Here is a 27,439-nt window from a genome sequence, read left to right on the forward strand (position 1 = left end):
CTACACTGCAAAAAAAAGCTATCGAAACTCAAAAATTTGAGGTAACTGTCTGCAATAGATTTTTGCGTTTTGAGTCCAACTAAAATTCTTAAGTTTTGAAGAAAACTACTTAAAGTTAAGCCAACAAATTATCTGTAGTTGAGATAACTTATAAATTAAAGTAGCGATAACTTTACATTTTGAGTTTTAAACCCTTAAATTTCAGCTGTTCCAACTAATCATTTTTGGTTCAGATAACTTCAATTCAATTCAGTTTATTTATATAGCGCCAATTCACAACAAAAGTTATCTCATGACACTTTCCAATTTGAGCAGGTCTAGACTAAACTCTTTAATTAAATTGCAACTTTCCTTTCAAGTCTATCAAAACTCAACATGAGAAGTCATAGCAACTAAAACTGTTCTGTTATGACAATATATCTTTTTTAACAGTCAATATTTGAAATTTTGAATTCTACCAACAAAACTTCCATACAATGACAGTGGTGTCAATTAATTTCTGTAAGTAATACTAGTTCAATAAAACATGTTTATTTAAACATTATAACGCAAATATGCCGAAGGATGAAAGCTCTCCCTTCAAATAGGTACACTGCATAAACAAAAATAACCTCAAAGCATCCTGGTTTAAGCAAACATATTAAAACAGGCCAAACTACAACACAGTTCCCAGCACTGAAATAACAGTCCTGAGCTTAGTAACACTATTCTAACATATATGTATATTAACATATATATTATAATACATTACTTATAAATGGTAGTAACTAACTTAACTAGCCCCAGATAATGGCTTTTTTTCCCCAATGTTAACATTTAAATGGACTGAACAAAAAATATGAAAGATATTTTCTTGAAAAAATAATTGAAAAAAAAAAAAGAGGCCCATCTTTGTTGGAGTGTAGCAAAATAACCCTGACAGGGGCAGGTCCTTTCTGTGCAAAACAGGCCCAAAAGCCAGCCAACACAACTAAAAAATAAGAAAAGCAGCTCTACAAAGGCTCATGAAGATAGATTGGTGTGGACAATGTCAGGCTTCGTATTGCAAGAGCTTGGTTTTCAGGCTCCGCACACGCTGTGAGCAAGAGGGGGAAAGTTCCATGAAGATGTGCTGCACTGCTTCAAACGTATACCTTAGATGTTTTGGGAACTCTATGTTCAAGGCATAGAGCAGGCCAAAAAGGTAAGCAAAGGCAGTGGGGAGGTCTGGAATGTCTTCGAGCACATTAGCCTCCTCCAACACCACTGCAATGTTGTTGACAGTTTGAGGCCAGTGCACCATCATCCACAAACACGGTGAGCACTCCCATTTGAACCCCTTTTGTCTCTCTGTCTTCTGGATCAGTGTCCTGTTGAAAGCAAAAATTCAACCAAATTCAATATAAACACTGTAAAGATAACACTTTAATTAAACAGCCGATGTCAGGGTGTAATTTTGAATTTGTGAATGTGCAAAAAGTTATTATTCTTTATGTATGTATGCAAATCCATCCTTGCTGGAAGTGATGCAAATCAACCCCTGGAGGAACTATAGCCATAGCCTACATTAGAAGACAGTCTTTTCTTTCAGCCTAAACAAACCTGTAGTTTACAGTCACTGTACTATATAATGTTTTGCCTGTGATATGGATTGCTATTCCTTTGTAGATGTGCTGTTGTGACAGTGTGTTATAGTGTTAAAGAGAAACTATGCTTCATTTTCACCTTAATTAAACAGCTTAAGTAACTGTGATGGTTAGATAAATGACTTGTAACTTGTTATTTTCTGCCTTCCACCTGGCATCTCTTGGCTTAAAACCAACTTTGCAAAATCAATACCTCCAACTGATCTTGCTCTCATCTCAACAGCGCAAATAACACAAATGCACACATTGTAACGCATATATGATAAATAACGTTATCCACCGCTCCATGGATTGTTTTCTTGCCAGCTTTGTTGAAAGCAAATGCACACGACCGGGAGAAGGGTTAGCAAAATAATAGTGGAAATATAGTGGAAAAGCGATAGGACTTGCATAGTTCCCCTTTAAGTGAATGAAGGAAGTGAGTACCACTTTATTTCAGCACTCATAGACTTCCATCCATCCATCTTCTTCCGCTTTATCCGGGACCGGGTCGCGGGGGCAGCAGCTTGAGCAGGGATACCCAGACTTCCCTCTCCCCAGACACTTCCTCCAGCTCTTCCGGGTGGACCCCAAGGCGTTCCCAGGCCAGCTGAGTGACATAGTCCCTCCAGCGTGTTCTGGGTCTTCCTCGGGGCCTCCTCCCGGTGGGGCATGCCCGGAACACCTCCCCAGGAAGGCGTCCAGGGGGCATTCGGGACAAATGCCCGAGCCACCTCAACTGGCTCCTTTCAATGTGGAGGAGCAGCGGCTCTACTCCGAGCTCCTCCCGGGTGACAGAGCTCCTCACCCTATCTCTAAGGGAGCGCCCCGCCACCCTGCGGAGAAAGCTCATTCAGCCGCTTGTATCCGAGATCTCGTTCTTTCGGTCATGACCCAAAGTTCATGACCATAGGTGAGGGTAGGAACGTAGATTGACTGGTAAATTGAGAGCTTCACCTTGCGGCTCAGCTCTCTCTTCACCACGACGGGCCGGTACAATGACCGCATTACTGCTGTCGCTGCACCAATCCGCCTGTCAATCTCACGCTCCCATCTTCCCTCACTCGTGAACAAGACCCCGAGATACTTAAACTCCTCCACTTGAGGCAGGAACTCTCCTCCAACCTGAAGGGGACAGACCACCTTTTTCCGGTCGAGAACCATGGCCTCGGATTTAGAGGTGCTGATTCTCATCCCAGCTGCTTCGCACTCGGCTGCGAACCTCCCCAGCGCACGTTGAAGGTCCTGGCCTGAAGAAGCCAACAGGACAACATCATCCGCAAAAAGCAGAGATGAAATCCTGTGGTTCCCAAACCAGACACCCTCCGGCCCCTGGCTGCGCCTAGAAATCCTGTCCATAAAAATAATGAACAGGACCGGTGACAAAGGGCAGCCCTGTCGGAGGCCAACATGAACTGGGAACAGGTCCGACTTACTGCCGGCAATGCGGACCAAGCTCCTGCTCCGAGAGTACAGAGACCGCACAGCCCTTAGCAAAGGACCCCGGACCCCATACTCCCAGAGCACCTCCCACAGGATGCCACGGGGAACACGGTCGAATGCCTTCTCCAAGTCCACAAAACACATGTGGACTGGTTGGGCAAACTCCCATGAACCCTCAAGCACCCTGCGGAGGGTACAGAGCTGGTCCAGTGTTCCACGACCAGGACGAAAACCGCATTGTTCCTCTTGGATCCGAGGTTCGACTATCGGCCGGATTCTCCTCTCCAGTACCCTGGCATAGACTTTCCCGGGGAGGCTGAGGAGTGTGATCCCTCTGTAATTGGAGCACACCCTCCGGTCCCCCTTCTTAAAAAGAGGGACCACCACCCCGGTCTGCCAGTCCAAGGGCACTGTCCCTGACTGCCATGCGATGCTGCAGAGTCGTGTCAGCCAAGACAGCCCCACAACATCCAGAGCCTTAAGGTACCCAGGACGAATCTCATCCACACCCGGAGCTCTGCCACCGAGGAGCTTCCCAACTACCTCAGTGACTTCAGCTTGGGCAATGTATGGACCCGCCTCAAGGTCCTCAGCCTCTGCTTCCATAACGGAAGACACGTCAGCAGGATTGAGGAGGTCCTCAAAGTATTCCTTCCACCTTCCGACAATATCCCCAGTCGAAGTCAGCAGCTCCCCACTTCCACTGTAAACAGTATTAGCAGGGCACTGCTTCCCCCTCCTGAGACGCCGGATGGTTTGCCAGAATTTCCTCGAGGCAGACCAATAGTCCTCCTCCATGGCCTTCCCAAACTCTTCCCAGACCCGAGTTTTTGCTTCTGCAACCACTCGGGCTGCCGCACGCTTGGCCCTCCGATACCCATCAGCTGCCTCGGGAGTCCCACAAGCCAACCATGCTCGATAGGACTCCTTCTTCAGCCTGACGGCATCCCTTACTTCACTCATAGACTTATAAGGGACTTATAAGGGAGGGGGGGAGCTGGAGCCTATCCCAGCTGACTACGGGCGAGAGGCGGGGTACACCCTGGACTGGTCGCCAGTCAATCGCAGGGGTAACACACAAAGACAGACAACCACACACTCTCACACTCACACCTAGGGGCAATTTAGAGTAGCATAATGTGCATGTTTTTGGTATTGTGGGAGGAAGCCGGAGAACCCGGAGAAAACCCACGCAGCCATTGGGAGAACATGCAAACTCCACATAGAAGGGCCCAGACCGGGATTCGAACCTGGAACCCTCTTGCTATGGGCGACAGTGCTAACCACTGCACCACGTGCCGCCCAACATTGTTATCATAATGCTCTTAATCAAGTACAGTTTGAGTTCTGCTACTGATGAGGTCACATGTGGTCAGATAATGGTCAGCAGCACCACTGCCATCAGAGCAGACAGAGCACTTGTACCATGTAACTCAGCTTAATGACTAAACTATAAGGATGTTGGATATTTCATTTTTTCTATATTATAAAGCCATATGGCATAAAGAATTATACATATTTGTACATGATAACTAATGTGCACTCATGGTTGACCAAAAAACAAAAACAGACATTCTGTACTCACCAGGCATTTCAGGAAAAGCTTCTCTGAACTGTCACAGAGAAAGACAGACAGACCTTCTAGACATGCTCTCCTTCGATGCATTGTGATGTCTGGAAATTGGACAAAAGAAAGACGTAGGACTTTTGGTTAAAAACAGTGCAGCTAAGATTAATTGTCACCAGTTTAACATTATGTCTTAACTAATAAAAATTCCCCAAATATGAAAATCAAAGTTGCCGCTAAATCAGGTCCTGTTACAACTATATAGAACAATGACATGTTATTAAAACTATTCAACATCACTCTCTTCAGCTTTCATTAAATTATCCTGAAACCTCAACCACCAAAGTGTAACCAATAATTGGGTACAAGCCTAACTCTAACTGCACCCCTCTCCTGTGGGCCCACGAGCCAGACACTCTCCACCTTTCAGAACATGCTTAAAACCTTCCTGTATGATAGAGCTTTTCATTAGGCCTGGCTCAGTTAACCCTGAACCATAATCAAAAGTAAATGTTTATTACATGAATTCACCTGTTCATCAAGAACATCCAAGATGCTCTCCATGTCTTGTCCAAAGGCCCCTTTCCATGGCACGATATAGTTTGAGTAGTCAAGCACAGTGAGTGTCTGGGGCTGCTCTAAACGTCCACAACAGTTCCTTGGTAGCTACACGGTAAAACTCCCAGCAAATCTGTGGTGCATGAAAGCAAAAAAACAAACAAAAAAAAAAACAGCACACATAAACCCAACCAAGCCAATTTACATGGATTTTCTTCTGAATGTTAAGTAGTCTGAGTGCCAGTATCAAATAGTTGGCAACTTTTTCACACACATTTATCTTACCTGCTCCTTAAGAAACAGGGCAGGTCACCTCTCCTGGATTTCTGAGACCTTGGGCTGCACCTCAATAATCTCCTTTCTCCTCAGGGAAAATGTGAGGTCCATCTTCTGACGGATGAGTTCCATGTCTTTTGACTTCTTTTTCGCTTCATTCACCAGAACACATCTTTCGTCTTCTAGACCATCATCATCATAGTTATGTGGATGGTCGGGCACATGATTGACTTCGCCTCGCTTTGGTTTTTTTCAAGGCAAAGCAACCTTCATCAGGATTTTCAGACCATCCTCTTTTCCTGTTTACACTGACCTCGTGACAACCAGCCTGTCGGAGCTTGGCTCGGTAATTTCCAAGCTTGCATTTTATGCTTGTTGTCCAGCCATCATATCCTGTACCAGGCTCCTTGAGGCATGGATATTTGCAAACAAGTTCAGAAGCTACTGATTCAATTTGACTTTTATCAGGATAAGCTTTCAGAGTAGACATTTCTTGTGCCAGTTTGTCTAGAATTTCCGTTTTTATGTCTCTTGTTAGACTCAGACCCTTCCTAGTTTTTTCAAATACCTCATTGCCCTTACGCAGCTTTAACTCTACATCATATGCAAATGAAGGAACTAGAAATGGAGAAGGCCACTCTGAAACACTTCGCAAAGCGGTCTGAATTATGGAAGATGCGCGGTGGGAAGAGGTGGGCGAACTAAAACTGGCTGTATCAACAGAAGAGATGGATGCTTGGCTTGGTGTTTGTGATTCATCATTATTTGTGCAAGACAGCCTTTTCTGCAGGCAACTCTGCCATGTCTCTTAAGTTGCAGAACGCATACCCGAAGTCTGGATCTTCATATTGTACAGAGAAATCACCTTCAAGTTCAAGCTTTTCCCGTAGTTCATTGTGTAGTTGCTCCACAGATTCAGGGTGCTCAGTCAGCTGAACTTTCCTGATGAGTTTGGGGTTGATGTTTACACGTAGCAACAAAGCCTGTGAAGACAAAGAAAAAATATTTTATACACAAGCATGGTCAAAAAATAATCCTTGGATCATATACATCTACAGTACCTACCATTACATTTAATGCAGTAGACACGCCCTTGGGGTCACCATCAGCTTTCCAGCAACTCGGTATAGAGCTAGTGGCCAATAGTCATTCAAATCCTCAGTATTCAGGATTTCGACATCCACACAACCAGTGTCAATAACTTCGTAAGACCTGTAGTGTTCCATAAACCAGGAGGGGAGCTTACAAAAAACACTTTCTCAAAGTTGACCACAATGTTCAGAAGTTTGTAGAACTCAGGCAGTCCACAGCATTGCCCGGCAGAAACGATCATTCCTTTTGCATAGTGGGTTCCATGTAAATGAACATCTTTGTTAAGGGATACAGTATCTTGCTGTGGAAACTTGTTTTGAATTGCCACCCTGCCACCCTTTTTCCTCCAATGATCTGTCTGAACCCTGTCCACACTGGCTATGTACAGTTTTAGTTTAATCAGACTTTTGCCATCATTTGTTGATGTTTAGTGGAGAGCGTAAGAAGAATGTTCTTGAAATTGAGAACATCATGCACCACTTTTTTAAAGAAGTTGTGCAATAATCTCACAACTTAAAGTCCAGTTACAATAATCTCCACAATCTCTTTAAGGTCCATTAATATTTCCCATGAGGGCTCTTTCTCTGGAATACTGCTCCCAATCAAAAGAGGTAGTAAACATAACAATGTCCAATTTTTGTGTCCGTTGCCACTGAGTCTTCTCTTTTCAAAACTGGCTTTTGTAATTTGGTTTGGTTTGTTGACCTTATCAGAATATTTATATGGAAACAGTTTTATGTGGCTATTCAGTCCATCAAATGTAATGAAACTTTTTCTTACCAAATCTTTAAGACACAAACATAGTTCTACTGGGATGACACCTTCAAAAAAGTCATGCAAAATATCTGGGGGAAACCCAGTAACAGGATGGAAATGGGACACACGCTTATGAAGTACACAGTCCTGTTTCACAGTTTATCACTAGATTCAAGTTCCTCCACAAAGGTTCCTAGCACTCTATGGCCAAGGCCGAAATGTTTCTTGTCCAATTAAACTGTGCATCATATCAAATACAGAGACAAATTTAGTATGATCTGCATGTAATGACTGCGAATCCTGACTTTTAGTACCATACTGAGAAAAATACTCTCCTTGAGAGTAACAAGTGTCCACGACGAAGAGACGGCGGCAGCATGTGGAAGCAGCGTCGTTAAGATGAAGTCCCTGCCGATATGCTTTGGGGACCCCGTACTTTGCACTTAACCAACACAGAAATTGTCCTGACCTCACATGCAGTTTTGAGGTTTGCTAACTAACCTTATTAAGTTAGACCAACTTTAGCCAAGAAACTTGAAAACTATAGTTGAAATAAATATGTTTATTAGCTTACAACACAATGAAATGTTTTTGTTTTGTTCAGTTAGATGAATAAAAGTTTTCATTTTGACAGTGCAACTCCACAAAAATGAACGGCACTGAGGTCCGTTTGCAATTTAGGCAGAGACAGTAGTTCAAGAGTATAAGTATAAATGTTTTTATTATAAATTAATCAATTCACTTAAAAGGCACAAAATTAATATAAGATAATGCAAACAGTAACTGCGGAGAAGTTCAGGAGATCAATCAGGGCTGAACCTACTGTGTCGGATCCAAACACACAGAAAAGGGAATCCCTGGAACACCACGCGTGAAGCAAACAAAAATGAAACAAAATCCACCCGACGTGCAAACACAACACAAGGCGGACACCACCACCAGGACCGTCCGCCACTGTAGGTTCAGCACCTGAGGCCAAGCCGGTTGCAGCGGAGCCAGCCTCCGGCGAGACAAAAGGAAGACAGGTGCTCTCTATCTGCTTTTATGCGATATTCTCCCACAACGATTGGCTGAGATCCCAACCCAGCTGAAACTCATCAGGACCACCAATTGAAAGAAAAGATGATGAAAGTGACATATTTTGTCATTGGAGGGAACTCACTCCAACGAAATTTGTGCTCTGCATTTAACCCACCCAAGTGACGTGCACACACACACAGCAAACCCGGGGCAGTGGGCGACCGCGTGCAGCGCCCGGGGAGCAGTGGGGGTTAGGTACCTTGCTCAAGGGTACCTCAGCCATGGACACCGGGACGGGGAATCGAACCAGCGATCCACCGGTTACACCGGTTACGGGTCCGACACCCTAACCGCTGATCCACGACTGCGCCCTGCCACATTCTCAACAATCTTGTAATGTGTATTAGTTTTATACCTTTATCTTTTGCTCGTTTCACCTCTTCTTCTTCTTTTTTTCCTAAATTGGGCACCTGATGGCTTTGACCTTTTTCTGTCCATCTCTGCGTTTACTCGACAATCAACAACATTTTCCCAACGCTGTCTCTCACGACCAGGAGTCAAGACTAAACCATTTCACCTTGGTGACCACATTATTGTTTTGTATTACCTATTTTTATTTGGCCATTTCACACAGTTCAGAAAAACAAAAACGTGCAGGAATTATAGGCCTGTATTTCTAATATTATGAATGAAATGTGCGTTATATGGAAGAAAGTCAAGGTGTAACTGACTTTAGCCATTTTATACAGTGGATTCCCCCTGCCCGTTCAATTTGGGAGAGACCCAGAGATGAACTGTCCCCGCCCCCCTCCCATTTCCCTTTCTCACACACAGCTTCAGTGCACCGCACCTTCTCAGCAGATTTCCCACACAGCGATATGACAGATAATAGAAAACCATGTAGCGGCGCAGATTTTTATTTCCAAGCGCTCGTGCCGTGCTGTGCCTTGTGTCAGGTAATAATGCCGCGGCTGCCCGGTTCGCCCGTGCCTAAAACCGCTACTGGAAGCAGGTATCAAGACGGATGGAGAGGATGTGGTACTGTGGATGTGGTCCCAAAGGCCCTGGAGAGATAGTTTATTGACGTATAAAATAGTTTATTGATGTATAAAAAGGCCCTTAATAAAGCCAGAGCAGCTTATTATTTATCATTTATACAGCAAAACACTTTAACACTGTAGCCAGGCTGACAAAGAGTAACAGCTCTGTTGAGCCTTGTATTCCTGCAGCTCTTAGTAGTGAAGAGTTCACGAGTTTCTTCACCAATAAAAGAGAAGAGAATTAGAGAAAAAGTCAGTCAAGATCTCTCCGTGATAGCCAATATACTGCCATCTTTAGAAACCTCTTTTAGTCCTAATCCACCTCTGTACAGCTTCCAGCCCATAGACCTCCCTGTGCTAACCTCCAGTATTGATCAGTCTCTAACCCAACTACATGTCTTAGACCCCATCCTATCTAAGCTCCTCAAGGACGTCTTTCCTCTGATTGGCTTATTAGATCAGATCAACTTGTCTTTAACAACAGATTATGTACCACAAGCGTTTAAACTGCTGTTATCAGACCCTTACTTAAAAAACCTTCACTTACCCAAGACATCTTAGCAAACTACAGACCGATAAGATAAGATAAGATAAGATAAGATAATCCTTTATTAGTCCCATAACTGGGAAATTACAGCAGCAAACAGGATAACGAGGGTGCAAAGCATGCAGGGATAAGGGAAGGATGTGCATTCAAAAAGAATAAATACACACGAAACAAGTACCTGCATTCAAAAAGAATAAGTGTGCATTCAAAAAGAATAAATACACAGGAAACAAGTACCTGCATTCAAAAAGAATAAGTGTGCATTCAGAAAGAATAAATACACAGGAAATAAGTACCTGCAGCTGTACACAGTACAGAAAAGAAAAGACTATTTACACTAGATTCCCTCAAATTAAGATTTGTGGATGGATTAATTATTGCACGGATTTGTTTCAGAAACTAAGTATGTAGGTACTGATACTTGTAGTAGTGTTACACGAGTAAGGGTTATGGGATTATTAATTATTACTACACATGTATTATTGTATTGATATCCAACCTCTCATTTGTTTCTATATAGGCCTATGCTGCCGGGGGACACAAACATGATGCACTGAGCAGTTCCTCCACCTCCTCAACACCACCACCATCACTATTTGACTTTTTAAATGTTAAAATCTTGTTTTCTTCAAATCTCCTATTAACAACAAACTGTGCTGTTTTCACCCTCACATTTATATATATATATATATATATATATATATATATATATATATATATATATGTGTGTGTTCCACCTCCAAACTTCACTGTTGGTATGGTGTTTTTGGGGTGGTGTGCAGTGGTCCACAGTTCATCTTGCGGTTCTGGAAGGAGTTCTGCAGCCTGCTCGGTGCCACGGTCAGCCTCTCTTCTGGTTTCCATCCACGGACCAATGGGCAGTCAGAGCGCGTCAGCCAGGAATTGGAGACGGGTCTCCATATCACCGCAGCCCAAAATCCCAACACCTGGTCTCAGAAACTGGTTTGGGTTGAGTTTGCCCACAACATGCTCCCGTCCGCCTCCACTGGTTTTTCTCCATTCCATATAGTTCATGGTCACCAACCCTCTCTTTTCCCCTCCATAGACTCAGAGTCTTCAGTACCCTCCGCATTGGCCTTGGTGGAATTGTAGGAGAACCTGGGAGCGAGCCCGCCAGAACCTCCAACGGCAGTCCAACCTCTGCAAGGCAGCCGCGGATCGTAAGAGGACTCCCGCCCCTCGCTACAGGAACGGCCAAAGGGTGTGGTTATCCACCATAAACGTGCCGCTTCGGGTGGAGTCCAAGAAGCTCGCTCCCAGGTTTGTTGGTCCATTTCCCATCGCCAGGGTCATCAACTATCCAGCTGAAGCTCCCAAGGTCAATGCAGATCCATCCCACGTTCCATGTCGGCCATATTAAACCTGTCAGAACCAGTACTCTTGTCCCTCCGGCCAAACCCCCTCCACCCACCCCGTTCATCGATGGGGACCCAGTGTTCACGGTCTGGAAGCTCCTGTCTGCTCGCCGTCGGGGCCGGGGAATCCAGTACCTGGTCAACTGGGAGGGCTATGGGCCTGAGGAGCGCTCCTGGATCCCGTCAAGGTTCACTAGTGAGTTGTGCTATTTTTAGAACAGGTCTGCGGGCGACTCATGTGGTTCTTGGGGGCGACCTGGTGCCCGCGGGCACCGTGTTGGTGACCCCTGATTTAGACACATTTTTTTGAAATAAAGATGTATACATTTTCCACAATATTAACATAGGTCTACTCGGTTTGAGGCTGTGTTAATGTGAATTTACAACTTTTGCTTAGAAAGAGTCTCGAATGTTACATAAAAATGTTGAGATTTCTTGCTGCTGAATCTTTTATTGGATTATATATAGATTACATTAATGTTGATTACAGTTATTTTCTGTGAATTACACTAATGTTGATTACATTGATTTTCTGTGGATTACACTGATGTTGATTACATTTATTTTCTGTGGATTACACTGATGTTGATTACACTGATTTTCTGTGGATTACACTGATTGTGTTTCAGTACTTGTTTACTGGAATTGTTGGAACAATGTCTTTGTAACAGTTCCTCAAGGAAAAGCCAGACACGGTATTGGCGTCTTTGACAACACGAGGAGGAGCAGGCATGGTGATGACACGCTTCAGAAAGCAGCGATTGCTGGAACACAGAATTGCCAAGATCTTCAGTTTTGTACTGTGATGGATTTTATATAAAATACATGAAGACACATGTCATCAAATTATAAAGTGGGACTACAGTGACAGATGGAGATAAAGTTTAGTATTTCATGGTTTCTGGATACTGATTTATATGGCATAAGTAAGGGTTACTTTACATGTTAGTGATGTAGCTGTAGAACTGGCAGTTGTTATCTTCAGTGCAGGCTCTCTGGCACCCCTCAACGTCATTCGTCGGGAAATAGCGAATGTCAGAATATGGGAAATCTAATCCTACGTAAGTCTTTTTAATCCAGTCTGTTAGCAGAAAGGAACAGGGTTATTGCTGCTGCTATAGAAATTCAATGCTAAATATGAATATAACAAATTCATAGATAAACATATACAGTCATATACTAGAGATTTAGTAAATGGAACATACTGTTATGTGGTTGACAGAAGCGTGCTGGTAATCCAGATGTGTATCCTCTCACAGCTTTGAGGACCAGTGTGGCTGCATTATTCTTTAGGTAACAGTTAAAGCTATGACTGAAAACATGAAAAAAACACAGCTAAATAAATGTATACAAAGGTATAAAAAATAGTACATAGACAGAAAATTAAAATCTTGAACCGCATCAGAATGTGTGTTCATGTGTCTGTACCTATGATTCACTATTTGGAAAGAAAATGACCAAATTGGTCAAAGTGGGACAAATGTCACAAGCTGTCCCAAACCATTTTCAAATCCCCCTCAACTGTAGTCTACTGAGATAGTTAATGTGCAGCACACAATCAGAGGAAAGAGAGGTTGATTCTCATTCACAGGTCATCAAATACCACAGCCTATTTGACAGCCTGGGTATGAGACTCAGGAATCGACTATCTTTCAGAATTGTGTATAGACTGTGCATATAGTGTATTGTCATATGGCCATAAGAATAAATTAAAATCCAGATTTTCTTATCTCACTGTGTAGTTATGTATTGTTATGGTACTGTATAGAATTCCATAACCTCCTCCTGTTTGTGAAATGGGAGCAAAAAATAACTTTATTAACTCTCTCTCTCTGATAAAGCAAAGTATTTAGTTGTACCTGTTGTCTGTACCTTTGCACAGCAGCAATGACAACACACTACCTGATGTAAGTGAAGTAGGTGCAGAGAGGATGAGCAGAGCAGAATGTCTGACAGTGTTCAGGAGAGGTAGCGGGGAGAACGTCAACGTTGCCAATTGCGAAGTCAGAATTTGGAAAAAGCTTGACTTCACATGCTGTATAAAACAAGCAGTACAGTGAGAAAGCATACATAACAGTCTGCATGATGTTGCTACAACCTTTGCTATGAATGTTTGATTACCTGGGTAATGATTTTGAGGCATTTGTATTTGTTGGGAGAATCCAGATACAATGACAGCAACTGGTCTTATGATAGGCATCCTTGGTACTGGCCAGCTGAATTTAAGATGGCACTTATACCTAAACACAGACAGAAGAATAACATCATTACAGAATGCTATCTCTGAAGTGGTTAAAGACAAATGGATAGTGTACACACAACAAGGTTGTCAGTTTGATTCCGTCTACCAGCATGAAAATTTTGAGTCAAAGTAAATGGCTACTAATGAATAGCTGCCTGAATGCAAGGCAATATAGCTAAAATGCAGACCTGAAGCTGTTCAGGTGCCAGCAGTTTAATGTCTAACTAGTGTTGGGCAGTGCAATAGTCTATCTAAAATTGTTCCATCCCAAACTGATGTTTGCATCAACCAATGATGTCAAAGAAATAAGCAAACTTCAATGTAACATTATTCACTTTATTTACCTAATGTTTGCTGTTGTGAAGTTCTCATCAACAAAGGTAAAGAAATGACAGGCAGGATCACTTGTACAGGCTTTCTGACACTCCTCATAGTCTGCTGTGAACAAGGTTCGGTAGTCTCCTCCCAGGAAGTTCACATGGTGATACACCTGAGACAGGCAAGGCTCTGGCAGAAAGACAGTCTGACACTGAGTTAAGGAGAGTTTTACCACATATCATTAGTTACTAATGGTTATCATAGTTTTTCAAATGGTTGTATGCCTACGTGGATCAGGGTTGCAGGCTTTGAGAGAAAACCCAGAGGTGATACCCAGCAGTGAGGTCTCGACCTTGGGCTTTCCAGAAGAAGTAGACTTCAAGTAGCAGTAGAACTGTCTGGTGGAGAGAGAGAGGCAGTTGTACTGATGTCAGCAAGGCAGATCTTTTTAGTTTGTGATCAATCTTGAAAGCATCCATAAAGACTGCAATATTTAATATCCTCTTACTTCACATCATTTCATGGACTAGTAGATTTGCACTATGGGAAAAAAACAAATTGATTGAAATTGATTGAAATTGGTTAATAGCCAAATGACTATGCTGATTGGATGATTTCAGATTTTTTTCACCAACACACACATGACTACTCTGAAGGATTTAAAAGCTTCAGCAGCTGAGATGGAAGAAACTCTTCGTACAACTGTTGCCTTGGTTCTTCACTAAATCAAAGCTTTATGGGAGAAAGCCACTGCTAAAGAACGGTAATATTAAATCTTGACTGGAGTTCACCCAGAGACTTGTGGGAGATTCCAAGATCAACTAGAATACGGTTCTTCGGTATGATGTGGCCAACATGGAGCTCTCATCAGACTCGACCCTATGTTTGGCAGACACCAAACACTGCACATTACCACAAATATACCTTCCCCCCATGGTGATGCTCCTCAGCTGCAGGGTATCGGGTAAAATGAATGTAGCAAAATATAGGGAAATCCTGGAGGAAAAACTGATTCAGTCTGCAAAGAGAACTACAACTTGGGAGAGGACTTATTTTCTATGCCCTAAAGCATTGTCTAGCATAGAAATGAAAGCTGCATAGAAATGGTGTAAGGACAAGGTGACTGTTCTAGAATGGCTGAGTCAAAGCTCACACCCCAATCCAGTAGAGAAATTGTGGCTGGACTGGAAAAGGGGTGCTCATGCCCAATCCCATTGAAAAAAAGATTTGAAACTGAAAGTTGAAATTTTGATTTTGAACTTTGAAAAATACAACATTGTACTTGAGGTAAAAATAAGCGTACCAGATTGCACAGTTCAATAGTTACTCTTTAAAGTTTGATGTTTCCCACTTCCACATGTTTCTGTGCATACTCCAAATGTAGTATTTATCACCCTGTCAGTTTCTGCTGTTGGTTTTGTACCTGTTATCTCCAGTCCAGTCGTGCCGAAGAAAGCTGAAGAAGAGACAGGAGGAGTGCTGGGTGCACAGCTGCTGACAGTGCTCAGCATCAGGAGAGAAGAGAGATACTATGTCTGTTCCTGGAAAATCCACATTCACCAGAAGTTCCCGCTTACAATCTGAAGAAATGGAAAGACATGCAGTATTATATGCATATACACACAGTCAAATAGATTTTGCGAAGTGAGTAAGTGGTAAAATGGACACAGTACAGTGTCAGAACAGTGCATTACCATGACTTTGGGAGAGACCAGAGAGGCAGAGCAGACCCACTAAAATGAAATTTGTTGCCATCTTCTCATCTCAGTTTTGAAGCAAGAGAAATTCTTCAGCTGCAGTCAAAGAGATGCTTCTGTAACTGCCTTAAATACTGCTTTGTAACTCATATATTTATGCTACTGATTGATTTGCATGACTGAGTGTTGACACACTCGGTGTTGACACACTCAGTCACTCTCTCTCAGTATCCAGTGTACACTTCAAGTGTAATTGATCCCTGTGATGATAACATTAGCTAACTTGTGTTTACTTGTGCTGTTACAGAGCCAACTGAACAAATGCAAATACGAAGGTACAGGGGGAGTTTCAATGGGGAATGGGGAACTTCAGCAGATGTTGAAATGAGGTGCATGTCAGTGATTCCCAGGAGCAACATTAAAACCAGATCAAACTCATATAAGTTGCGCCATTGTAGTGACGCCTCTCCTTTTCATATTATTGTTATTTAGAAAACAGTAAAAAAACAGATTCCTTTACTTAATAAGCAAATCACATTGGCAAGTTTGCTCATTTAAGCTATATAGTTTTGTCATATTAGCCTGTATAGAAATTGTTGTTCCTTTGCCACAAGTGTTCATTTTGTCACGCTTAAACTGACAGTAGATTTTTGTTGTCAGTAGTAGACATTTACCTCTCTTTCTCTCTCTATCCATTAATTTGTTTCCTATTTTTATGTTTTACCTGTGACATTTTGTTTTTGTTGTGTGGTAAACAGGATCAAACCATCATGAATGAGGATTTGAGTGGCAGTCATATCCTCTCTTTCTGTTCACACTCTCTTTTTCCCTTTCATTGTTAATACTGGTTAAGAAGTCATTTTTCATGCCAAGGATATGTTCATGAGATAATATAAGTAACATGGTAGAGGACTTGCCATAAACTCCAACAATATTTTAGTGAATATGTATTGTCTTGTTTTCACTTTCTTTAAATTTATGGGAATTTACGGTAATTTTATGCAAAAGTATACACTGTAACAAATTTTCCTGTTAAATTACAGTAAACTACTGGCAGCTACAGTTGCCAGCTTCAAACTGTTATTTTACAGTGTATCTACTGTGATCTACAACAACAGTTTAATACTGTAAAAATATTACAGTACTGTGCTGTATGGAAAATAAACATTACAGTATTATACTGTCAGTTTTGTTGCCATTGCACCGTTATTTTACAGTTCCTACAGTATTCTCCAATAAGAACTTATTACTAGGTCGAATACTGTAGAATGTGATCTTCAGAGTGATATAAGCTGATGATTTAAAAGTTTTACATTTAAAAATGAAAACCCATACATGTATTTAACTCTGTATTGTCCTCCAATCCCAATCCCACTTTACTAACTTTACTGCAAATTTTTTTTCCTTCTTTGCTCCTCCCTTCACCCAAAGACAACAGTTAAAAGTTACTGCACCAATTGCATAGCAACGAAGAAAAAAACTGAGTTAACGCTGACTTTATTTCACACATTCCATTAACAACAACTACTAAACATATCATATAGTCCAAAAATGAACTTGGGCATTTGGCAGTGTGATCTGAACTATATTGGCTAAATAAAGTCCCACTCAAAGTCCATCACATTTTTTATGAGAGTGACGACCTGGGGATTGACTGTTGATGTCTTTTTGTGGACCAGCTTCCCTGTCCTCTTTGACACCACCTTCCCCTGGCTGGTCTTTCTTCCCCCCTCAGGGTTAATTCCCACGAAGTGCCTAAAATGTAATAATACAGAAAGTCCATCCATCCATCCATCTTCTTCCGCTTTATCCGGGACCGGGTTGCGGGGGCAACAGCTTGAGCAGGGATACCCAGACTTCCCTCTCCCCAGACATTTCCTCCAGCTCTTCCGGGTGGACCCCAAGGCGTTCCCAGGCCAGCTGAGTGACATAGTCCCTCCAGCGTGTCCTGGGTCTTCCTCGGGGCCTCCTCCCGGTGGGGCATGCCCGGAACACCTCCCCGGGAAGGCGTCCAGGGGGCATTCGGAACAAATGCCCGAGCCACCTCAACTGGCTCCTTTCGATGTGGAGGAGCAGCGGCTCTACTCCGAGCTCCTCCTGGGTGACAGAGCTCCTCACCCTATCTCTAAGGGAGCGCCCCGCCACCCTGCGGAGAAAGCTCATTTCAGCCGCTTGTATCCGAGATCTCGTTCTTTCGGTCATGACCCAAAGTTCATGACCATAGGTGAGGGTAGGAACGAAGATTGACTGGTAAATTGAGAGCTTCACCTTGCGGCTCAGCTCTCTCTTCACCACGACGGGCCGGTACAACGACCCCATTACTGCTGTCGCTGCACCAATCCGCCTGTCAATCTCACGCTCCCATCTTCCCTCACTCGTGAACAAGACCCCGAGATACTTAAACTCCTCCACTTGAGGCAGGAACTCTCCTCCAACCTGAAGGGGACAGACCACCTTTTTCCGGTCGAGAACCATGGCCTCGGATTTAGAGGTGCTGATTCTCATCCCAGCTGCTTCGCACTTGGCTGCGAACCTCCCCAGCGCACGCTGAAGGTCCTGGCCTGAAGAAGCCAACAGGACAACATCATCCGCAAAAAGCAGAGATGAAATCCTGTGGTTCCCAAACCAGACACCCTCCGGCCCCTGGCTGCGCCTAGAAATCCTGTCCATAAAAATAATGAACAGGACCGGTGACAAAGGGCAGCCCTGCCGGAGGCCAGCATGCACTGGGAACAGGTCCGACTTACTGCCGGCAATGCGGACCAAGCTCCTGCTCCGAGAGTACAGAGACCGCACAGCCCTTAGCAAAGGACCCCGGACCCCATACTCCCAGAGCACCTCCCACAGGATGCCACGGGGAACACGGTCGAATGCCTTCTCCAAGTCCACAAAACACATGTGGACTGGTTGGGCAAACTCCCATGAACCCTCAAGCACCCTGCGGAGGGTACAGAGCTGGTCCAGTGTTCCACGACCAGGACGAAAACCGCATTGTTCCTCTTGGATCCGAGGTTCGACTATCGGCCGGATTCTCCTCTCCAGTACCCTGGCATAGACTTTCCCGGGGAGGCTGAGGAGTGTGATCCCTCTGTAATTGGAGCACACCCTCCGGTCCCCCTTCTTAAAAAGAGGGACCACCACCCCGGTCTGCCAGTCCAAGGGCACTGTCCCTGACTGCCATGCGATGCTGCAGAGTCGTGTCAGCCAAGACAGCCCCACAACATCCAGAGCCTTAAGGTACCCAGGACGAATCTCATCCACAAAAAATTTACCTTCTTAAGAACGCCACGGGATCAGGATGGATGAGGGTACGCTGCGCAGTTGACGAGAGAACCGGGAGAAAACAGCGGGTGGGGCTTCAAGTCTGATTTAAAAAAATACTGTATCATACCGTGAGATCATATGGTAGCTAGCTGTAAAATAAAAATAAATTATACTGTAAGATTTTACAGAAGTTTACTGTTAAGATTTTCTCAAAGACATCAGAATTTATAGTATTGAACAGTATTAATGAAAAACAGTACACTACTGTACCAAATGTCCCGTATTTTTACAGCAATTTGTTACAGTGTAGCAAATACTGGGATCTCTATTGCCAGTATTTTCCTATTATCCTTCAGTGAAATTCTTTACAGAATGCAAGAAGTTTCACTAAATACGCAGGAACATAGATGAAAATTTATCAGATTCATTTGCGTGATTTGTGATTGAAATATTGATAATTTCATCTATTTTAGGCATATATTACATACATACATTTGTGGCTCTATATTCCTTGTAAAAAATTAATTACATTAATCCATTGGTAAAGCAAAGCAAAGCAAAGCATTTGAAAGTGTAGGCAAAGTTGTTGCATCTTTAAAAAAACAGTTCATCAAATCCACTTATTTGCATTTTTGAGGGTGAGTTGAGAGCTGATGTGAATGTGTGCATGTGCAAGCTTGCAATGTATTATATTTCAACTTGATGGAGAATTTTACGCTTCAGTGGTTTTATTAATGGATAACATAAATATACAAAGAAAGAGTAGAGGGAAATAACAGGACATAGAAATAACCCTCAGGAAAACCTGGCATTGTTTTCTGTTTGAATGAACCTACGGTCTATTTGTAATTAGTGAGTGGTGTGAATGTGCAGCAGGTTTTTGCCAGTAAGCCCTCTCTGAATAAATAAAGGTTGTAAGTGCAGACTGTCAGATAACACAATAAACACAACTGCTGGTTAGCAAAGAGCAAAGCAGACACAGTTAGCAAATATAAAAAAGATCTAAACTAACAAGGAAGGACATTTCTCGAGTTACTGCCGGGAAATTCAGGGTTCTAATCAATCTGCATCCATAGGCTATTGACAGAGTGTGACCTGTCGTGTCTTTCCCTGCCACTATATGGTATTGTGCTAAGGGACGGAGCGTGTTGATTGAGGGGCGGTGCGATGCGTCTCTATATATAGATGTGCGATGCATTTGCCTCTTCCGCTTCCTTCCTGTGGCCACTGTGATTGTGTGACGTGGTCGTTGCGGGCGTATGATCCTCTTCGCTCAGGTAATGTATTCCGCTATTCTTTCGCTGCTGGTGTATGCACGGCGCGGTGGTTTTGGTGACGCGATCTTTGTTTTGTAGAGCGCGACCGGCTGCCGGGCCGTGGGGATGTGTCGCCCCACTGGTAGTTTTTCCTGGAGATGCTCATCTGCCCTTTCGGTAAGTCCGCGATTGTCTGCCGTCCAGCGGCTCTGTCTCTCGTTCTCCAGCTGATTGTTTGGGTGTTTTGGTGCAGCTGAGTGATTAACCCGTGACAGGAGCTGGCTGTCTTCTGCCTCTTTCCGGCGTGGCCGTAGCCTTGCGGAACGAGGCGAGGGTAAACTGCCGGCAACTACCAGTCACTCCTCCCTGGGTCTGCGCTGCCGTTTTGGCTCTACTACCGTTTTGGCTCTACTACCGTTTTGGCTCCATTATTGTATCGGCTGTATTGCTGTTTTGGCCTGATGTGGAGTTTGTTCCTTCCTTTTCTCCTGTGTTGTTTTTTTCCTTTATTGTATTGATGAGTTTATTATATTGTCTTTATCTTTTTTCTTTCTTTAGGTCAATGTTTGTTTAGTTCACGCCAGTTATACTAACCTTTGGGCTTGTTTTATTAATTGTTATTTCTTTTGTTGTTAGGTGTCGTGGGCTCCCTGTGGCCGTTAATCCCTGGTGGTGGTGTGTTCTCCACGGTCCCCCCTTTTTTGGTTTTGTGTGTGTGTGAGTGTGTAGTTTCACGGGTGATTCTGTCGAGGACCTCCCCCCCCCCTCTTTGTCTTGTGGTTGTCCTGTTGCATGGTAGCCCCGGCCAGCTTTATTCGCCCCTTGGTTTGTTTTATTGTGTGTTCAACTGGTGTGACTGTGTTTGAATTGTATTTCGTCTATTCTATGTGTTAATAAATTCTTTGTTGTGGAACCGTCTCGCCCTGTGGTATTGAACCTGTGTGGCCTTGGTTTAAATAACCAACACAGTTAAGCTCAGATTTCCTGGGGCGCAATTCCCCAGGTGGCGTTGTCGCAACTACGATTTTTTTATGCTCCTTAGCGTCCACCTCGCCACATTCTGGCGTTGTCGGCAGGATCCACATTAATAAAGGCAGAGACGTGTTTCATTTTTGTTCTTTTCTTTATATAGTTTTCCTTCTTGTGTTCTGTTAAACTGGTTATTAGTGGGTGTCCTGTTTTGTATGTGTAATTGTTGAGCCAAAACGGCAGTGTCTGTTCCAGGGACATAAAATCTTTTTTTACACTGCTTTGTGAGGCTTGGTGTAGGTTGTTCCATCAGTATGGAGGAGGAGATGCAGCAGCTTAAGGAGCTTGTGTTGCAGCTTAAAGCGGACAATGAGCGGCTCCGTCAGGAGCGGGCTGCTTTGCTGGGGGATTCTAGTGGGGCTGCTCCTTTTGCTCCGCCTGGTCATGCTCTGCCTGCAGGTGCGGCTGCTGCTGTTACAGAGCGGCTGGTTGTCGTCCCAAGAGACCGTAGGTGCCCGATGTTCAATGGTAAGACTGGCATTGGAATATCTGACTGGGTGGAGGAGTTACAGGCATGTGTGCGTGCCCGCCATCTTTCCACTGCTGACCAAGTTCTCTTTATTTTTGATCACTTGGAAGGGGAAGCGAAGGAAGAAATTAAGTATCGCTCTGCTGCAGAGCGAGGAGACCCAGGTAAGGTTCTCAGCATTTTACAAGAGCTGTATGGTTGTGCTCAGCCTTACGTAACCTTGCAGCACCAGCTGGAGGGCGAGACATTGCACGAGTTGTCTTTGGCCTTGATGGCTTTAATGGCACAGGTGAGGCAGTGCGCACCTGATGGTGTGCCAAATGCTGATATTCTCCTTCGGGACCAATTTATCGAGCATGTGCTTGACTGTTCTCTCCGGCGGGAGCTTAAACAGCTTGTTCGTCGTCAGCCAACTGTCACACTGTTGGAGCTGCGTGGTGAGGCGATTCGGTGGGAGAGGGAGGGTCTGCCAGGAGGCACTAGAGGGCGTAGTGTTTCTTTGCCAGCAGCTTATGGCCTGCAGTACAGCATGCAGGGCCATGCCCCGCTGGCCCCTAATAGCACTCCATCTGGGCCAGGTCTTAGTGAGCTGATGGATCTTTTGAAGCACCAGCAGGAGCAGCTGGACCAGTTGACTCAGACCGTAGCCTCCCTACAGGCCCCTCGTTCACAAGGCCAGACTTCTCGCAGTGGCCCTTTAATTTGCAGACAGTGTCAGCAGCCTGGCCATTTTGCTAGAGAGTGTGACGGTGGACGGGTCCCCCGTAGACAGCGGGTTAGTTCAGTGCCTGGCTTGAACTCTAATGCTGCAGGGTTAACTCACCCCTCTCACCCTTCGGAAAACTGAAGCCCACTGAGCTGCTGAGCCACAGTTCAGTTGGGGAGTCCATAGGCTCACAGGAGGGTGCAGTAGCTGGTTTAATTGCTCCTTGCCCAAACATCGATGCCTCCATGGGAGGAGTCGCTGTGTCATGTTTGGTGGACACTGGTTCCATGGTGTCTGTGGTAAGGTGATGCCCCACTGTGGGATCCTTGTTGTTAAGGACCCCCCTGACAGGGCGTCTTCTGTCCCTGGTATCATAGGGATGAATGTGATCCGTCGATGCTATCGTGAGCTCTTTGGTGCATATGGTCCTTCTCTTTTTGATTCGCCGTTCGTTTCCCAGGCACCTGCTCCAGTGGTTGCAGCCCTACAAACGTGCCACCAGTCTTCCATTCAAACTCCAAGTGACCCGACTGGCACGGTGAGGGTCCGGGGGAAGCGGGTGGTGCGTATTCCAGGTGGGGTGATGAAGCTTGTTGCTAGCACCTGCCCCCAGCAGTTTTCTGGTCAGACTGTGCTGTTTGAGTCCCCTGAATCAGGCTTACCAGCGGAGCTGCTAGCCTCTCCCTGCCTGGTGCAGGTTGTTCGGGGTACTGTGTATGTTCCCATAGTTAACGTGGGGGCAGCGGAGGTTCTCCTTTACCCACGGACCAGCCTTGGTCTCCTGAACGCTGCTCAGGTCATCAGTTTTCCTGCAGGGGTGACTGAGGTGGAGCCTACATTGGTGACCATCTCTTCCCAAATAGCTGCTCCCCCAGTACCCGATAGGATAGAGTCCCTAAGTCTGTCCCCATTGCCTGAGCAGGAGCAGACGGGTGTAAGGTCTCTACTGTATAAGTACCAGTCAGTCTTCTCAGCCCATGATGGTGACCTGGGCTGTACTAACCTCATCTCGCACGACATACCACTGCTTGATGATGTTCCAGTCAGGCAGAGGTATCGACGCATCCCTCCATCAGAGTATGAGGCGGTGAAGGCGCATATCAATCAGCTTCTGGAATCTCAGGTCATCAGGGAAAGCAGCAGCCCTTACGCATCTCCCATCGTCTTGGTGCGGAAGAAGGATGGGGGCCTGCGTATGTGTGTGGACTATCGTCCCCTAAATAGTAAGACCAGGAAGGATGCTTTCCCCCTACCTCGCATCGAGGAGAGCTTGGATGCACTTTCTGGGGCTCGCTGGTTCTCCACAATTGATTTGGCCAGTGGCTATAATCAGGTTCCGGTGTCAGAGAAGGATCGTCCCAAAACTGCCTTCTGTACACCGTTCGGCCTTTTTGAGTTCAACCGCATGCCTTTTGGCTTGTGTAATGCCCCAAGCACCTTCCAGCGGCTCATGCAGAGAATGTTTGGTGATCAGCAGGGTCAGTCATTACTGCTTTACCTGGATGATATTGTCGTCTATTCTTCCTCTGTTGAGCAACATCTTCAGCGGCTGGAAATGGTGCTCGGTCGGCTCCAGAAGGAGGGTCTTAAGGCAAAATTGGAGAAATGTGCATTTTTCCAGCAGGAGGTTGGCTATCTAGGCCATGTGATCTCGAGCCAGGGAGTTGCCACGGACCCCAAGAAGATTGAGGCGGTGGCTAACTGGCAGCGGCCCAGTCATGTCTCTGAGTTGCGTTCCTTCTTGGGTTTCGCTAGCTACTACAGGCGCTTTGTAAGTGGCTTTGCCAAATTGGCGGGCCCTTTGCATCAGCTGGTGGCTAAGCTAGCAGGCACAAAGTCCAAGAAAGGCTCCCCTCTCTGGGAGCGGCATGGACACCTCAGTGTGAGGAGAGCTTTGAGGCCTTGAAATCAAGGTTGGTCTCGGCCCCAGTGCTAACATATGCCGATTTTTCACAGCCTTTTATTCTGGAGATCGATGCCAGCCATAGTGGCCTGGGGGCTGTCCTCTCGCAAGAGACGGACAGTGGCGTGAGACCGGTGGCCTACGCCAGCAGAGGCCTTCGACCCACCGAGCGCAATATGTCGAACTACAGCTCAATGAAGCTGGAATTTCTTGCGCTCAAGTGGGCCATGACAGAGAAGTTTAGAGAGTACCTGTTGGGGCATAAGTGCATTGTCTTCACTGACAATAACCCTTTGAGCTATCTTCAGTCTGCCAAGCTGGGAGCCACTGAACATAGGTGGGCTGCCCAACTTGCCGCTTTTGATTTTCATATCAAGTATCGTTCAGGCCGCAGTAACAGAAATGCAGACGCGCTTTCACGACAGCATGCACCTGGCTCTCTCAAACTTTCTGAGTCGTTGCCTGGTACTTCAGTCCCCAGCAGTCTTCAGCAGGATCCACCTCCAGCTGTTTTGGCATTGGCCTCTCAGGCTGTGGTCTCAGTCCTTCCCTCTCACTCCGCTTCTGACCTTCGTTCCTTGCAGGAGGCTGATCCCATCCTGCAGGATGTACTTGTGTTCTGGCGGCGGAATGCTCCACCTACTTCCGTGGAAAGGCGGCAGCTCTCCAAGCCAGTCCTGGCACTTTTTCGCCAATGGGACCGCCTAGTGGAGAAAGATGGTGTTCTCTTTCGCAAAGTCTTCCGTTCCGATGGGGGTGAAGAATTTCTACAGCTTATTCTGCCTGCCGCCCTTAAGCAGGAGACTTTAAGCCAGCTTCACCAAGCCCATGGTCACCAAGGCATAGAGCGGACCACAGAGTTGGTCCGGCAACGTTGCTATTGGCCAGGAATGTCAGCAGATATAAAGCAGTGGGTTTTGGGGTGTCAGCGATGTCAAGTTGCTAAGGACTCAGGGCACGGACCTAATAGCTGAGTGGTTTTACAAGTTTGCTGTCCCGAGTCGCCTGCACTCGGACCAAGGGAGGAGCTTTGAGGGCTCATTGATTCACCAACGGTCAATGCGAACGGTTTAACCGAACCCTGCATAACCTCCTTCGCACCCTTCCGGTTTCCTGGAAACGGGATTGGGTTGCTTGTTTGCCTCAGGTGCTTTACTGTTACAACACAACTCCTCATCAGAGCACAGGCGAGTCTCCATTCTTCCTTATGTTTGGGCAAGAACCATGTCTTCCAGTTGATTTTCTCCTGGGACGTGTCCAGGAGCCTGTAGCAGGTCAGGTACAGGACTGGGTGGCCGAGCATCAGGTGAGACTCAGACTCGCTTTTGAGGGTGTTCGTGACAAGATGTTGGTTGCAGCTGGCCGACGGAAAGAGCGGCATGATCAGCGGGTCAGAGAGGCACCGCTTTCAGTCGGACAACAGGTGTATTTGAGGGACCACAGTGTTAGAGGGCGCCATAAAATACAAGATCTTTGGAGCTCGGTGGTCTATCAGATTGTGAAGGCCCCGGTCGGTGAAGGAGCAGTTTATACTGTTGCCCCTGTGAGCGACCCGCAAAGGGTTCAGAATGTGCATCGGAAGATGCTGAAGGCTATAATTCAACCTGAAGCTGTTGGCCCCCAGTTGGAGGTGTCCCCTCCATCTGCTGTGGCAGCACTGGATGGTGAACCTTCCAGTGACGATGAACTGTGGGTTTTGGTCACCGAAACATCTTGTCCGCCACCGGCAGCTGCCCCAGGTACCTCTTGCCCCATAGACCCCCCCACTGTGATTTCTCAGCCGGTCAGTTTTGTTCCAGCGATTTCTCCAGCATGCGAAGGTGCCTCACCAACAGCCTCATGGTTGCCTCCAACTAACCAGCTGAGCACTGACCAGCCAGCGTTGCGTAGAACAGCTCGTGTTACAGCTGGCCACCATTCTAATGTCCACCATCTCCCTCAGCCTGCCAGCCAGCAGCAAAATGCTGCTAATAGAGACCTAGGGACTGTGTCTAATGCCCAGACTGCCATTTTCAGGCCCTGGAGGTAGTTCCAGTGGTTATTTTATCCATCGTCGAGGCGACGATGCAAAAGCGGGGGGTAGGTGTGACCTGTCGTGTCTTTCCCTGCCACTATATGGCATTGTGCTAAGGGACGGAGCGTGTTGATTGAGGGGCGGTGCGATGCATCTCTATATATAGATGTGCGATGCATTTGCCTCTTCCTCTTCCGCTTCCTTCCTGTGGCCACTGTGATTGTGTGACGTGGTCGTTGCGGGCGTATGATCCTCTTCGCTCAGGTAATGTATTCCGCTATTCTTTCGCTGCTGGTGTATGCACGGCGCGGTGGTTTTGGTGACGCGATCTTTGTTTTGTAGAGCGCGACCGGCTGCCGGGCCGTGGGGATGTGTCGCCCCACTGGTAGTTTTTCCTGGAGATGCTCATCTGCCCTTTCGGTAAGTCCGCGATTGTCTGCCGTCCAGCGGCTCTGTCTCTCGTTCTCCAGCTGATTGTTTGGGTGTTTTGGTGCAGCTGAGTGATTAACCCGTGACAGGAGCTGGCTGTCTTCTGCCTCTTTCCGGCGTGGCCGTAGCCTTGCGGAACGAGGCGAGGGTAAACTGCCGGCAACTACCAGTCACTCCTCCCTGGGTCTGCGCTGCCGTTTTGGCTCTACTACCGTTTTGGCTCTACTACCGTTTTGGCTCCATTATTGTATCGGCTGTATTGCTGTTTTGGCCTGATGTGGAGTTTGTTCCTTCCTTTTCTCCTGTGTTGTTTTTTTCCTTTATTGTATTGATGAGTTTATTATATTGTCTTTATCTTTTTTCTTTCTTTAGGTCAATGTTTGTTTAGTTCACGCCAGTTATACTAACCTTTGGGCTTGTTTTATTAATTGTTATTTCTTTTGTTGTTAGGTGTCGTGGGCTCCCTGTGGCCGTTAATCCCTGGTGGTGGTGTGTTCTCCACGGTCCCCCCTTTTTTGGTTTTGTGTGTGTGTGAGTGTGTAGTTTCACGGGTGATTCTGTCGAGGACCTCCCCCCCCCCCTCTTTGTCTTGTGGTTGTCCTGTTGCATGGTAGCCCCGGCCAGCTTTATTCGCCCCTTGGTTTGTTTTATTGTGTGTTCAACTGGTGTGACTGTGTTTGAATTGTATTTTCTCTATTCTATGTGTTAATAAATTCTTTGTTGTGGAACCGTCTCGCCCTGTGGTATTGAACCTGTGTGGCCTTGGTTTAAATAACCAACACAGTTAAGCTCAGATTTCCTGGGGCGCAATTCCCCAGGTGGCGTTGTCGCAA

General features: G+C 45.6%; 1 protein-coding gene, 3 long non-coding RNA genes and 1 pseudogene across 5 annotated transcripts; 3 read left to right on the plus strand and 2 right to left on the minus strand.

The window, feature by feature from the left end:
* Positions 1-766: 766 nt before the first annotated feature.
* LOC124052633 lies at positions 767-5,931 on the minus strand. The gene is made up of 4 exons (XR_006842024.1): positions 5,458-5,931; positions 5,146-5,305; positions 4,633-4,721; positions 767-1,349 (listed from the first exon to the last, which is right to left on the minus strand). It is a non-coding gene; the product is annotated as an uncharacterized LOC124052633 (long non-coding RNA).
* Positions 5,932-11,904: 5,973 nt separating this feature from the next.
* On the minus strand, positions 11,905-15,648 carry LOC124053079 (coagulation factor XI-like). Its single transcript, XM_046378043.1, has 5 exons — positions 15,534-15,648; positions 15,263-15,419; positions 14,128-14,237; positions 13,866-14,028; positions 11,905-12,043 (listed from the first exon to the last, which is right to left on the minus strand). Exons 1-5 carry the CDS (start codon positions 15,592-15,594, stop codon positions 11,905-11,907), a joined length of 630 nt encoding a protein of 209 aa, XP_046233999.1. The 5' UTR covers positions 15,595-15,648.
* Positions 15,649-20,001: 4,353 nt separating this feature from the next.
* Positions 20,002-20,969, plus strand: LOC124052635. Its single transcript, XR_006842025.1, has 3 exons — positions 20,002-20,077; positions 20,156-20,233; positions 20,693-20,969. It is a non-coding gene; the product is annotated as an uncharacterized LOC124052635 (long non-coding RNA).
* Positions 20,970-21,339: 370 nt separating this feature from the next.
* LOC124053080 lies at positions 21,340-26,292 on the plus strand (annotated as a pseudogene).
* A 50-nt stretch (positions 26,293-26,342) lies between these two features.
* On the plus strand, positions 26,343-27,334 carry LOC124052636. Of its 2 annotated transcripts, none has more exons than XR_006842026.1 (3): positions 26,343-26,441; positions 26,520-26,597; positions 27,057-27,334. It is a non-coding gene; the product is annotated as an uncharacterized LOC124052636 (long non-coding RNA). The 2 variants fall into 2 exon arrangements; XR_006842027.1 differs by lacking the exon at positions 27,057-27,334 and adding an exon at positions 26,674-26,986.
* The last annotated feature ends 105 nt before the right edge of the window (positions 27,335-27,439 follow it).

This window comes from Scatophagus argus, chromosome 21, assembly GCF_020382885.2.
Source record: "Scatophagus argus isolate fScaArg1 chromosome 21, fScaArg1.pri, whole genome shotgun sequence".
In the NCBI taxonomy this organism is placed as follows: domain Eukaryota; kingdom Metazoa; phylum Chordata; class Actinopteri; family Scatophagidae; genus Scatophagus; species Scatophagus argus.